This window comes from Pyrus communis, chromosome 2 (assembly GCF_041283825.1).
Source record: "Pyrus communis isolate YQ-2024b chromosome 2, ASM4128382v1, whole genome shotgun sequence".
Taxonomy (NCBI): Eukaryota; Viridiplantae; Streptophyta; class Magnoliopsida; order Rosales; family Rosaceae; genus Pyrus; species Pyrus communis.
In genome coordinates, this window is record NC_142566.1 from 3,087,264 (window position 1) to 3,101,997 (window position 14,734).

At 38.0% G+C, this 14,734-nt stretch overlaps 1 protein-coding gene across 1 annotated transcript; it reads left to right on the forward strand.

Moving 5' to 3' along the window:
• The first annotated feature begins 3,404 nt into the window (after positions 1 to 3,404).
• On the forward strand, positions 3,405 to 8,161 carry LOC137748032 (dirigent protein 2-like). Its single transcript, XM_088700699.1, has 2 exons — positions 3,405 to 3,475; positions 7,423 to 8,161. The coding sequence occupies exons 1-2, from the start codon at positions 3,405 to 3,407 to the stop codon at positions 7,958 to 7,960; spliced, it is 609 nt and encodes a 202-aa protein (XP_088556825.1). The 3' UTR covers positions 7,961 to 8,161.
• Positions 8,162 to 14,734: the final 6,573 nt, after the last annotated feature.

A 14,734-nucleotide genomic window follows, 5' to 3' on the forward strand; every position in this document is an offset into this window, starting at 1 on the left:
TCCTTGTCTCTCCCCAGGAAGTATCATCCACCCTCAACTCCCTCTCATTTATCCCTCACCTCTTTTCTCTGCAACTTTCTTCTTCTCCATTTCCAATCACCACACACACACACACACACACATATGCAAGCATACAACAGTAACAACGATCTCACTACCATCATTCTTTTTCCCTCAAATTTCCCAAGCTCTCTCTTCTTCTGACTTCTCTCCCTCTGTACAAAGAAACAAGAAACACAGTGGCATCACCTCGCCATACTCCGGCGAGCTTCTTGAATCTTCGACCAAGGTAAACCCCTGGAACCCTATAAATTGTATTCTGTGTTGGACTAGGGTAGTTTAGGAGTTAATCAGTGTATGGATGCAGAAAACACTTTAGGCAAAACCTTTTCTAGTTTCCGGTGAGAAACCCGACGACTTTCGAGATGTTTTCCGGCCAACTTTGGCCACAATCAAGGAAACCAAATATGACATCCCACATCACCCAGGGGAGTGATCCTTATATGTATATTCTCATCTCTACCTAGCACGAGGCCTTTTGGGAGCTCACTGGCTTCGGGTTCCATAGGAACTCCGAAGTTAAGCGAGAAGGGGGCTAGAGCAATCCCATGATGGGTGACCCACTGGGAAGTTGCTCGTGAGTTCCCAAAAACAAAACCGTGAGGGAATGGTAAGCCTAAAGCGGACAATATCGTGCTACGGTGGTGGAGCGGGCCCGGGAAGTGATCCGCCCCGGGTCAGGATGTGATAATTTGGTATCAGAGCCTAACCCTGGTCGTGTGTGTGCCGACGAGGACGTCGGGCCCCTAAGGGGGGTGGATTGTGACATCCCACATCGCCCAGGGGAGTGATCCTTATATGTATATTCTCATCTCTACCTAGCACGAGGCCTTTTGGGAGCTCACTGGCTTCGGGTTACGTAGGAACTCCGAAGTTAAACGAGAAGGGGGCTAGAGCAATCCCATGATGGGTGACCCACTGGGAAGTTGCTCGTGAGTTCCCAAAAACAAAACCGTGAGGGAATGGTAAGCCCAAAGCGGACAATATCGTGCTACGGTGGTGGAGCGAGCCCGGGAAGTGATCCGCCCCGGGCAGGGATGTGACACCAAAGGTGTGGTTTGATTCCTTGTCTCCCGCGCTTCAATTTGATGTATAGGGTTGCAGAGTTTGGTTGAGTTTTGAGCTCGATCGGAGCTCGAAAAATTCCCGGCCACAATCTGGCCTTCTCCTTCGTTGGGTCCGACGACCTGGGAGTTTATATGAGTCAAAACTCAAGCTGCACTTAAAACCCAGCCCAAAACTGCGAGTTTTACTAAATGGCCTCTGTATGTATTTAGGTGCATCAGTGGGAAATGACTCCATCCTCGCTAGTTCAAGCGGCTTTCAGGCAACAAAATATCTGTGAGTGGAACCCTTCTTAACTTGCATGTTTTTATAAAAACCAGGCTTGCATGCATTGCATAATTCATGAAGGAAACATGTTGTAGATTATTTTTTTATAAAAACCAGGCTTGCATCCATTGTGTTTACTATGGCAAAAGGTCTTATATGCTAGAGATCAATATTACAACCAACGGTGGCATTATCAACCACAGAAGCATAATACATGGCAATCACTAAAGCTATCAAATAAGCAATGTAGACTCTGGGGTTGTTAGGAGATTTAGGTGTAGAACAACACAAGTTGAATGAATATTGTGACAACCAAAGTGCCATTTATTTGGTCAAATATCAGGTATGTCATGCTAGGACTAGGCATATTGATGTACGATATCATTTTGTGAGATAAGTGGTTGATGAAGGTGAGATTTGTCTAAAAAAGCTTGCTACAGAAGATAATATAGCTTATATGTAGACAAAAGTGGTTAATGCAACTAAGTTCGAGCACTGCTTGGATTTAGGGCAGTTGAAGCAAGTTTGATCTTGCGATATGGTAGAGCAATGGAAGTTGTTTGATGCCTCGTTATGGATTTCATGCCAAGGTGAAGATTGTTGGATTTGGCATTAAATCAACATGCCTAAACTAAAAAGGATTAGGATATCTTAGATGCAAGATATTTGGATTTGTGTTTCCTAGTTGGTTTAGGATTTGGTTTTAGTATAGGATTTGGTTTCCTATATTCTATGGATTTTGTGTAAACCTATGACATCTATTAATATGAACAGATGGATGTGAGGTAGAGTTTTGAGTGTGAGAGTTTTTGAGAGGTATAAGTTTGTATACTTGAGAACACTTTGTGTTTGTGAGTTCTCTTGTATTTGTTGGTAATCATTAAAGTTTCCTTTGTTAGAAAGGTATTCCTATATTGGATAAACTCTAAAATCGTTGTGTTTTGTTTATTGCTTGATTTGTTTTTGGTTTAGTTTACAACAGTTGCCTCATCCAACATAACATATAATTTTTTGTTATTAGGCATGGTTCCTGCCATTGTACCAATAAGCCTATTGTTCTTAGGAAATCGAACCTTATTATATTTTATCCGAGATTTTAGTCCAACAACAATAAGAAGAGTGACAAACCAGTCCAAGAATGGCTAATTGTAAAGTAAAATTTAATATTTATTGGTATTTACATGACACACCTCAACCTTGATACCCCTAAATATCAGGATAAGCACGTGCTGGTCGACACCCAAGGGTAACGAAACCATTTAAAACATGCTTACAATTAAGAATACATCATTAGAATGAATTAAACCAAAACAGAATCGTGTTCAAAGCATACTACTAACCAAGAATAATGTGAAAGGATTATTATAAAAATGTACAAACCAAGAAATGAGCCTTACATAGAAAAGACTCAAAGATGCTTGAGCGGCAGTGCCTTGATGCCGGGATCGTGTGCCTCGACTCTAACTCCTGTGGGGGCGCAAAAATAGAAAAGGTGAGTGGACCAAAGTTTATAATAATACTAATAATAAGAAAACCATTTTCTTTGTCAGCATACTAACCCTCTATTTTTTAAAACATATATAATACTACATATAGTAAATTTTCTGAAAACTCTAGCATGCCATGAAGTCATTCATAAAACAAGTATGAGTAAAACCATGCTCAATAACGGTGCTATCATCGCCCGAAGGCAAATCCATAAATCTTGTCAATACTGTACTCTTTAGAGGTATCATAGTCGCCCGAAGGCAGTACCTGTCCATCACCCGAAAGTGAAGTTGTACGACATTGTGCAGAAATCCAAAAAAGTCAACCCAAAAGTCAACGGTCAATGGGTCGGTTAACGGTCAACGGGTTGGGTCAATGAGTCAATAGATCGAGTCAACAGGTCAAATCCGGTTAGGGTTACTAGGCCAAGGGTTTTGGGGCAGGGTTATTGGTTAATGGATTTGGGCCTGGAATTCAAATAAGGCTTGGGCCGGGTTATAACATTGGGCTTGGTTATTGGGCTAATGGGTTTGAGCCTCGACATGGACAATGGGTTGGGCTCAAATTGGGCTGCAGATCTGGTCGACCAGATTGGGTTTGCAGGTCGCTGGACCTAACGAAGAAGAAAGCCTGATTTTAGGTCGGGAAACTATCAAGCTCCGATCGAGCTCAAAACCCAACCAAACCTTGCAACCCAATATATCAAATTGAAGCCTGGGAGACAAGGGATCGAACCTTATCTTTGGTTTCCTCGAACATGGTCGAAGTAGGCCGGAAAAGGGCTCAAAAGCCGCTAGTTTTCTCACCGAATCTGGAAATTAACCTCTAAGGTATCTCTATGCTTTCTCGCCATTCCAAATACATAATCTAGGTTAGAATTAGGCCACAAAGATGAAAATGAAGAGATTTCAAGTGTCCCGAGACTTACCCAAATCGGAAAGACTAGAAATCTCGCTGGAGTTTTTCCTTCGCATCGTGGCTCGGTGGTTCGTGCTCTTAGTTCAAGTTTCAAGGATGCAAGAGAAGCCAGAAGATGGTGGTGGTTTGTGGTGTTTGCCGGAGTGAATGATGAGTATTGATGGTGTCATGGGGCTCGTCGAAGTACGGTGAGTCGTGGTGGTGCTGTGTCTTTTTATAGAAAAAAAGAGGGAGATAGCTAAGAGAGAAAGGTGAGCTGCAAGGTAAGAGAGAGGCTTACGGGAGAGAAAGGAGAGGGATAAAGTGCTTCCCAATGAGAGACAAAAAGAAAGAGGGATAGTTATAGAGAGAGAGTTCTAGAGATAGAGAGAGATATATCACGGGAGAGAAAGAAACACCCTAGAAATGGGGAAAATTACCAAAATGCCCTTATCGTTTCAATTCCCATAAAATCTTCGTTTTAGCTCCAAATTCAAATCCGTTTATGCCCACGCATTCGTAGCAACGAGTACTACAGGAATATGCTAAGGGAATAGATCTTACGTGACACGACAAGGCGGTCAACAAAAGTCAATGTTTTACCTCGAAGGGCATTTTCGTAATGTCACGTTTTAAAATTATAAAAACAGTAATATTTAGGGATGGGTCATTACATTACATCATGTTGCCAAGTTACACTAAACAGATTAAGAATTTTTCTATGAGGATTTTCTTTAAACATTTGATAGACATATAAGGTTGCCAAGTTAGAGTAAACAAATTAGGAATTCTTTTTTGAGGTTTTTCCTCAAACACTTGACATACACAATTTTTCCTTTTTTGTCAAAGAAAAGTTTCTTTAAAAACCCATTAGCCAGCAATATAAACCAACAAGAACAAATATACAACCCACAAAAGTCTTAGAAATCTCAATTGAATACACCTGGATTTCTAGACTTTTAAAAAAGCCTTTAGAATTGTCGATCAAATACTCCTAAGCTTTTATAAAGTCTTTTAAATTCTCAATTGAATACTCCTGAAATTATTAATTCCCTAATAATCTGTCAAAATTCCGATTGTATACACCCCTCTAAAATTCCATGAAAAGCTAGTATCTAAAATCCTCTAAAATTCCAATTGAAAACACCCCTCTAAAATTCCATCAAAAGCCGGTCTCTAAAGTCCTCTTAAATCGAATCGAAAAGCAACAAAGTAGTATTCTGCTTGGGGGAGGGGGGCACTTACAATTGATCCAGGAGGATCTTAATTAGTTAATTATAATTATTTATTATAATACATGATTATAACAATTTATAATAACTAATGGTTTTTAAAACAATCCGTAATTTTCTTGGGGTTTAATCCCCAGCCTCTCAATGAGAAACCTTTTGGAATGAGGCTTGATGCCCTTCTGTTCTAGACGTAAGCTAGAATGGTGTTCCAGTTGAAAAATGTTCCGGTGTCTTATTTTCATTATATAAGGTACCAAATTAATGAAGGATTGTGGGAAGTACTTCAACACACAACGTCAATTTGCTAGTTGAACCCGTAGTCTCCAATAAATGAAACCAAAATGTCAATTTGTCACTCAGTACTACGGTCTAGTAGTATTATTCTTTAATTGTAAATGAGAGATCTTAGATTCAATTCTTGTTAAATGCGAATTTAAACCATATTATTGCTAACCCAATACAAGGCTAGATAATATTGTTTGTTAAAATAAAAAAAAATAAAAAAAAAAAAGGGGGAGGTAGGGCCCACATGAAATCAAACCCCTTAGCTTTAGAAGAACACAAAGATCAATAGACAATAGATAACACAAAGTGAATAAAAGGATGATCCGAGGAAAAGAAAACAAAAACATACCACCATTATCTGGTAGTTCTGAGTCTCGTGGTCAGCACTCGGCAGTATTACAAATTCTACAATGCATCAAACTGGGCAGCTCTTTGACGAGACAAAGCCAATGTCCATGTTTTGGCTTCCAACTGACTCGCCTTGCCACTGTTAAATAGATAGATACACATACAGTTGAGAGAGATAAAATGATACAGATTCATCCAGGTAAATAAAAGGGTTAGATAACTTTGTGATCCCTGCGTGCATATTAGTCTCCGTAAGCCAATTGGGTAGGAATATTAATTAAGCACAAGTAGTATGTGTATCTGGATTACGTTACGATGGTGAGGCAGAGGTTGAGGGAGAAGGTTTGGCCTTTCTCTTTTCTCATCGATTTACCATAAGATCTAAGACATTGTAAGAACTCAAGATTTATAAACTATGAAAAAGGAATCTGAGAGATTTTAATTTTGGTGTGTGATTTATTAGGATAGATGTTGGGTTATATGGAGACAAAAGAAAAGATGAGGTTGTAGATAATGCTACGTGGCATATTATAATTGGTTAAAAATCTTATCAAAATCTATATTCAAGGAGTCTAAACAGATAATGACAGGTACGTAGCGCGCATGACTGGATTAGTTAAAATCTTATCGGAAATATATCCTCAACGATTCTAAATAGATAGTGACATGTGACGCGATATAATTTGTTAAAAATTTATTTGAAAATCTATCTACAAAAATTATAATTTCAGATAATAACATGTGACATGACGAGATGAGTTAAAAATCCTTTTTGAAATTAAAAATAAAATTATTTTTATTATTTAATAGAATAAAAGTACTAATATTTTAATACACTTAGCCAATTACTATTCATTACAGCCAAGGGGATTGGGTTACCCATTTTCCTAGCCGGGGGGGGGGGAGGGGGCTTACTACACTAGAACTGCTCTAAAAGGTGGTATAAAAGGGAACAAATTCTCTCAGTATTACTTCCATCCTTAGCCTCCAGATCCATAAATCATGTCCATGGATTTTGTATGTTGCTTCAACTAGCAAACGCAACACCCCTTGAAGTCCTGATTCAGCAACAAGAGAGGAGGTACATCTGTGATTGAGAAAACTCCCAAATTCCACTCAATTTCCCTCATTCCGTTTCGCAAGAGGGGGAAAGAGGAGGCCTGGACGGTGGAGACTGAATTGGGAGTTTCGACCGGATGGTGCTAGAGAAGACGGTAAGGAAGTTGAGAAGAGAGAAAGAGTGAGAAAGTTGAGAAAACGAATGATCTCAGCCGCACAATTTTATGTAAACGGTTGAGATTATTTGATCCAAAAAAAAAATTCAGAGAAATCATGTTTCCGTATAAATGTGATATGAAAAATAATAAGTTGCATTACTCACTTTTTATATCATAATTTCCTTTCCTTTTTTTTTTTTTCTTTTAACTTTTTTTTTTCTTTTCTAAGTATTTCATTCACCCGATTTTACAAAACAACTAGGGAATGCAGGTATGCATTATTCTCACTTACAAACTAAGCTGAAGCGAGCCAAATACGGGTTAAACTCGAATTGTATCAAGCCGATTCATAGTTATACGTCCCATAAAATACCCAAAACAACATGAATCTTGTGTATTTCACTCGAGTTTTACTTTTAACAGTTTTTCCCGCAGAAATTTGAGAACTTTAACCATCTCCTTCTCATCCATATATAATTGAAACCATTGCATGAACAAATCCTTGTTGCACAAAGAAAGTTCAATCGTGCTCAATTTTGTTGCCCTCCACTATTGCCATTTAGCCTAATCTTAGGACTCACCAAACTGTCCTTGCTAATATTTCTCTTCTATCTGCTCATACATGTAACAAAGTGCCAAAGGCCCAGAGAAACCACCATAGAGTTTTACTTGCAAAACTTGGCATCTGGACCTGATGCCACGGTTTTCCCTGTCACAGGCCTCAAAGGCACCTCAGTCTTTCACCTCATTTTGGCACCATTTTCGCCACTGACTATCCCATGCATCACGGAAACCCTCAGTAAGATATCAACCCAAGTTGGTCGAGCTCAAGGCATTCTAGTGGCCTCAGCCTTGTCTGGCTCCAATGTGCATGTCTCAGTGTCAATTGCATTCACCAATGGGGATACAATGGTAGCATGCCTTGAGATACAAGGCATCAGCCGCCAATATGAGAGGTATAAAGAGCTCTCGGTGGTTGCAGGGACTGGAACATTCAGATATGCAAGGGACCTTGCTACCCTTGAGACAATTTTCCATGATGATATGACCTCCTACTCAGTCGTACGACGCACCATTAGATTGCTTCTAAATACGAGTTAGTTATTGCAGTAGTCGCTTCACCATCTCTGCTGTTGATTGTTGCTAGAATATCTGGGAAGTTCCTGATTGTATTTCTCTTCTCCATAAGGAGGAACATATAAGGATACAAATGTGGTCAACAAGCCAAGTAATTAATTATATGAGGTTTCCTCTCTGTACTATAGGAATCTTCCACTGCGAAACAACGATAAGCTTGAAGGAAATGCCACTATGTCACCATAGGAAGTTAACCTGGAAAAGTGTCGACTAAAATTATTGTGTACTACATTGTCTCCCCAATCGTACTGAAATGCAGACTTAAAAGTATTTAACTTGGACACTAAGTCTTGTTCATCAAGATTTAGACAAGGTACATTGAAACTACAAAGATAAAGAAATATACTAGCTCCTTTCTTTCCGTTGTGAAAACAACTAGGTATATTAATAGAATATACACCTGTTGTATTTTAAGTGGAATTGTATTATGTCCAGTGTTCCAAGCAGTGTAAGAATATTTTGATATTCTGGTGTGGCTCACATGACAGTCCATTTGTGATACATGAGGTTTAATGAATATTGTTTGGAAGCAGTCTTATTTTATTAGTCAAATTATAAGAATTAGTTTCGTATTTTATTATCATAATGAGTGGTAATTAATTATGAACTTCATTAGGAAACGATCATCTTTCTATTTACAATAGTGCACATACCCATTTAGTGTAAACACGTATTAGAGTTACGTACCAACAAGATTAGAGAGAAATCAAAGAAAATAAAAACGTTATAGGAATTAGTAACCAAAGGAAATTAGAGGATGTACTGTAAACCAAATCATACGTGTGGGTGTTTCATGGTGGAAGCCGCACAAGCACTGCACAGCTTCCTTTGTTTTCCTTCCATAATAAATCTGCACGCAATGCAAATCTGTGTTATACCGTCATGGGCATCTGCGCCCATAAACGATAAAAAAATAAAAAATAAAGAAAAAAACATTAATCCATGAAACGGATCATATAAACATACTTATTATTAACAATAACAAGTATATGGATCGATGTATATATTATATAAGGAAATACTGGTACGGATGTGGTAGCTGTGACAGCGATCCATCAGCAAGGTAGACAAAAGCCATGAATAATGGTACGGATGTGGTAGCTGTGACAGCGATCCATCAGCAAGGTAGACAAAAGCCATGAATAATGGTACGGATGTGGTAGCTGTGACAGCGATCCATCAGCAAGGTAGACAAAAGCCATGAATAATGGTACGGATGTGGTAGCTGTGACAGCGATCCATCAGCAAGGTAGACAAAAGCCATGAAGAATGGTGGGGATATGGTAGCTGTGACAGCGATCCATCAGCAAGGTAGACAAAAGCCATGAAGAATGGTGCGGATATGGTAGCTAGGAGCATTGAAAGCTTTTATAGGAGGTTGAAAAAATGGTAAATATAATTCATTTTAAAACTCTGAAGGATCTTTGAAGATTTGTAATGGTACGTCAGCATGGTAGACAAAAGCCATGAATAATGGTACGGATGTGGTAGCTGTAACAGCGATCCATTGTTTTTAGTCTAAAACTTCATTAATGAAAGGAATTACTTCATTAACTGTTTAGAGTGTACGAGGGGAAAAACGGAAGACTAAATTTTATGTATTTCAATTTTACGTTGGAATTCTGAAGTACACGTGGTTTCCATTTTGTTGAAGATATTTGCAGTCTGAAAACAATCACAAGGCATGACAAAAAGGAAAAAGAACATAATGCGCGCTTTGGTAGTAAACACTTTAATAAAAAAAGGAAGCAAAAAACATAATTCACGAGACAAATCATATAAATATAATTTAAACTACTTATTAACAAAATTTTGTTTATCAACTAAAATTCTATTATGATAAAAATAAAATAAAAAACTAAAATTCTATTAAATTACCATTCTCTCTCTCACCAAGACTGAACAAAAATGAAAGAGGTGAGTAATTTAGCAATTAGATGCAACATGAATTTTGTTGTTTTTTATGTCGAACTTGTTTGGACCCAAATTTACACCATCAACCCGTGCAATCAACGCCGTTGTGTGAACATAGCTCCCAACTGTTGGATAGAAAAGTGAGGATAATTTTGATAATATTATGGTTTTTATCATAATAATTATCTTTTAATGTGAATTATCTTGGCATATTCTTAAACAAAATAAATAGAATGTAGATTATATCCCCAAGCAAGTGGTACAAGTCAAATTGACTTGAAATTCATGGATGGGGTTGTTGCACGTGATGTTTTTTGGAATATGGTGATTATATTAAGTTGATGAGTCAACATGCATACACATGGAGGGCTAGGAGATGAGATCAGATTGAGCCTTTTGATAATGCATGGCTTGCATTTAGTTGAAAAAAGATGGGATAATGCAAGTGAATTGATGCAATTATTTTGCAACTTGCGTTGCCTGTATAAATGCATATGGACGAACTAAGATAACGCATGCACTTGGTAATTGGCAAAGGAGGAACGGAAAGTTATCTTCCGTGTGACTAGTGGAAGAGTTCTATTTGAGGTCAGTTTGCCATGCATCAGTAGGGCTTCGCACATGTGGACTTCAATGTTGTTGCATAGGCTGTTGGAGTAATTCCACTTGGATTATCTCTAGCCAAGTATTTCAAACCAATGCTAATTGAGTTTCTTATAGGAATAGCATGTGGAAAATTACTTGGCTAAGGCTGGTGAATGTTTATCACGAAAGTGTGTGGTAATCATTCCGTAGTGATTCACATGAGTTATGATGTTGCATCAGAATGGTGAATGTTTCCACGCCTGAGAAGTCACTCTTACAAATAGAGAAGGGAGTGCATCATTCAAGGGACCTTCAATTCAACAGACAATTGCTCTGCGCAAAACCTCTCAAACATCTTGAGATTTTTTTATTTTCTTTTCCCCGCCTACACACCTTCAATTAGGATAAACAGCACTGTGAAGGCAACCGGCAAACACCTTGTTTGGATAAACAGCACTGTCGCCGTAGAATCAACCGATCGAGGAGCACCTTTAATTTGGATAAACAACACTGCGTCAAGGCCGACTGGTTACCTATCCAAGTCTCGATCGAGAAGGGTTTCTGAATCCTTATTAGCAGAGGTCATCTTATTAGCCTTCTCGGCGAAGTAAGATGTTACGAGTTACGACATTCGACGCATTGAACGCTAAGTGATTTTATGATTGGACACTCACAAGTGAGTTTCAGAGTTCGGCATTCTGACAACCGAACCACATTCACCATCAAGATATACATCACCTTTGAATACTTGTGTCCGTACAGTCTAGTGTCAATTCGACGTGCTTATACTCTCACGAATATAATCACTGTGACCGAATCCGGTGCCGACGATTTGTGAACTTCACAGAACTAACAGCCTTGTCTTCAGGCTTGAGAATCCAAAGGCCGAGATTTGTTCCTTCCTCGGCCGCAGTCGCAAGATAAAGAAGTTAACAACACGCTCAACGTAACATCAACAAATTTTACTCCTTGGCCAAGCTCGGCCGACGAGTTGGCACGCCCCGCATTCAACCGAAAGACGTAGTTAGCTTATTAGTTACTCGGCCTGCGAGCCACGTAGGCTTTGTAATTTTTATGGTCAACATTTTGGCACGCCTAGTGGGACCCAGTGCTAAAACTACAAAGTTCATATGATATATCAAGATGTCAATCCGGCTCCATTTAGCTGTTTGCACGAGCTTCTTGAGCAATTGAAAAGAACCAGAGAGGATAATACACAACGCCTTGAGGAGAATAGAAGACACCTTGAGGAGGATAAAAAATTGTGGGAAACGGTAAAAATTCTTCGTGGCGTGAAAGCCAGGTAAAAATCATTCACCTACATGTTGAGAATAAAAGCTCCTATTACCCTACAAGAGCAATGGGTAAACGAAGACAAGGCTCAATTTAATGTCTGGCTAGATGAAGAACATTTTCCTTACGTTTCTGATTACAAATCAATTCCATTTGAAAAATGGTTAAGTCCTAGGGCCGGGGGGCAATTTTTCGCTCCAGCCACAATCAAAATTCAGTCTCAGGAAACTGCCAAGGCAGCCGAAGACTCACATAGGCCACCTGTTGTCTCGGTCGAGACTGAAAGTGTGGTAGGCTAGAAGAAAATGTTCAAGTTTCTGAGCCAAAAATTGACTCAGAAAATGATTCGTCAGATGAGTGTTCTAATGACGAACAAGACCAATACACAACTTCAGACCATAAAACCACATCAATTGATATGGTAATTGGAGACATGGTTTTAGATGACGAAACTACGCCAATTGACATGGTTATTGGTGATAAAGACGAAATGGAGAAATCATGTTCGGCTAAGTTGTTCGAGTTAAAAGCCGAAATTGGAGAAATTATGCCTGGAGGGCATAATAATTGTTCAACACATTCAGTGGCCGAAAATGAAAAATATTTCTCCAAGTCAAAAATATTTGGAGAAAATTCTTTATCTGGCCTAGAGCGAAATGAATTTGAGAATTTTGATGTAATAAGATCTCGGCTCGGAATAAAGCATCGTTGGCCTCCTCCTGATTATTGTTCAGCCATTTTCATTTTCTTTTGCTAAAAAAGTATTTTCTTAATCATTCGGCCGTACCGGCCGATGCATAAGATAATAGGGGGGCAAGCATCCTGAGTCCTGACCTCGTACAAAATGTGTCGGTGCATAGAGGGTCTGTTGGAGTTGAACGATTAACCAAGGTATTTGGTTAATGTTTGTATACAAATGGGCTATCAGACGTATTTGGAGCTTCTTGCCTAATTTGATAAGACCACATGGTTCGGTGGTGTTTTTGCAATTTGGCTAGGATCCTAATTCTTTGGTCGAATAAAAGTTCAAGTTTGGCCGAATATAATTCTTTGGCTGAAGAAGAAAACTTGGCCGAATCCAATCGGCTTGGGGTTTAACATATATATATATATATATATATATATATATAACATGCAAATGCTTCCAATGCTCTTCTATTGATTTTGAGAAAATTAATACATCATCAATATAAACAATTGAAAAATGGCTGTATTGATTAAAAATTTCATTCATGATATTTTGAAATTCACTTGGTGCATTTTTCAAGCCGAAAGGCATTACATTCCACTCGTAATGTCCGAAAGGAGTTACAAAAGCAGTTTTGTATTTATCAGATTCATGAATTTGAATTTGCCAAAAGCCTGATTTCATATCAAATTTAGAAAAAACAGTTGCCTGAGAAAGTCTCTTTATCAAGTCTCTTTTGTTAGGAATTGGATATCGGATCCATTCTAAAACATCATTCAATGGTTTGTAGTTAATAACCAGTCGTGGAGCACCGCGTTCTAATTCTGCGTTTTTCTGGACATAAAAAGCAGGGCATGACCATGGAGATTTGCTTTTACGGATAATTCCTTTTTCTAAAAGTTGATTAATTTCAGTTTTACAAAACTCTAAAACTTCTTGATTCATTTGAATTGGTCGTGCTTTTGTGGGGATTTTTGACTCAATAAAATCTTTAACATAAGGTAGTTTAACAATATGTTGTTTTCTGTGCCAAAAAGCATTTGGAAGATCGGAACAAATTTCTTTAGTAAGCTTATCGGAAAACTGGCGAATAGAATCTAATAAAGATTTGTTTGTTAATTGTTCTTCAATTCTTTTGTGAAGAATTTCTTCCTGTAAAAAAGCAATTTGTTGGGATTTTGCAGTAATCTGGTTGAGAGTTTTCGAAACATTATCTTTTTGAAGTTGTTTTAACTTTTTAAGATCTGTTTCCATGCAAAATTCAAAAGTAATTTTTTGGCCAAAAACCTTGGTAGAAATACAGTTATGATGAACTTTGAAAGGATAAATTAATGCAATGAAAGGGAGTCCCAAAATAACTGGATCAGAAATATTTTTGATTAAAACAAATGGAGTTTTAAAACAAATATTTTGTTGACAAACATGGGCTTTGGGAATTTCATATTTTAATTTCATCGGGGATTGATTTGCAGCGCTAAGTGTTTCCGTGGACTTGTGAAAATATTTAGTAGGTATTAACCCTTCTTGAATGCAATTTAAATCTGCACCTGAATCAATTAAAGCGATGGTTTCTAAATGAAAATCTTCGATTACTATCGTAACTTTAGAATACCATTTTCGAATTCTTATTTTGTCTAAAAGACTTAAAACAAGTTCTTTTGAAGAAGAAGATGTAGCCGAGTGAGCGTCGGAATCGGAATTTGAGGAAGAACCATTTTGTTCTTGGACGAGTTCTTGCGTACGTACTCTACTGAGTTGTGAACGAATTTCGGTATTTTCGGATTTTAAAAACTTAATTTCCGATTTGATTTGATTAACTTCTTTTTGCAAATCTTTGAGGGTGATCTCCTTTTTGTTTTTATTAAAACGTTCCAAAGTGGTACTGAGAGAAATCTTTTGAGAAGAAATTTGACTAGTGCCAGGTTCATGAGAAGAAATCAAATTTTTGAGTTTTTTCAAATAAAAAGATTTTAAATCAGGGTCATCAACTTTACTAATTAATTCCATTAAAAACTCTTCTTGTTCTTCTTGCTTATTAAGCACTGAAATTTTGTTACAACAAGTGTCCGTGCATCCAAACTTAATGTTTGGCGAGGAGACGTCGCTAGAACTGCTAGAGTCGGAGACGGAAAAATCGGGATTTTTATCAGATTGACTAGAGTCGGTATTTCTAATTTCTAAAGCCTGAATAAGTTGAACTTTCTCTTCTTCAGAGATTTTCAGTTGGTTAATAACCTTTTTAACCTTGCATTCATTTG

Coding starts and splice junctions, on each gene's coding strand:
- LOC137748032 (XM_088700699.1), top strand. CDS start 3,405: ATGGGTTTGAGCCTCGACATGGACAATGGGTTGGGCTCAAATTGGGCT. Junction 3,476..7,422: donor GATCTGGTCGACCAGATTGG/GTTTGCAGGTCG, acceptor ATTGCCATTTAG/CCTAATCTTAGGACTCACCA.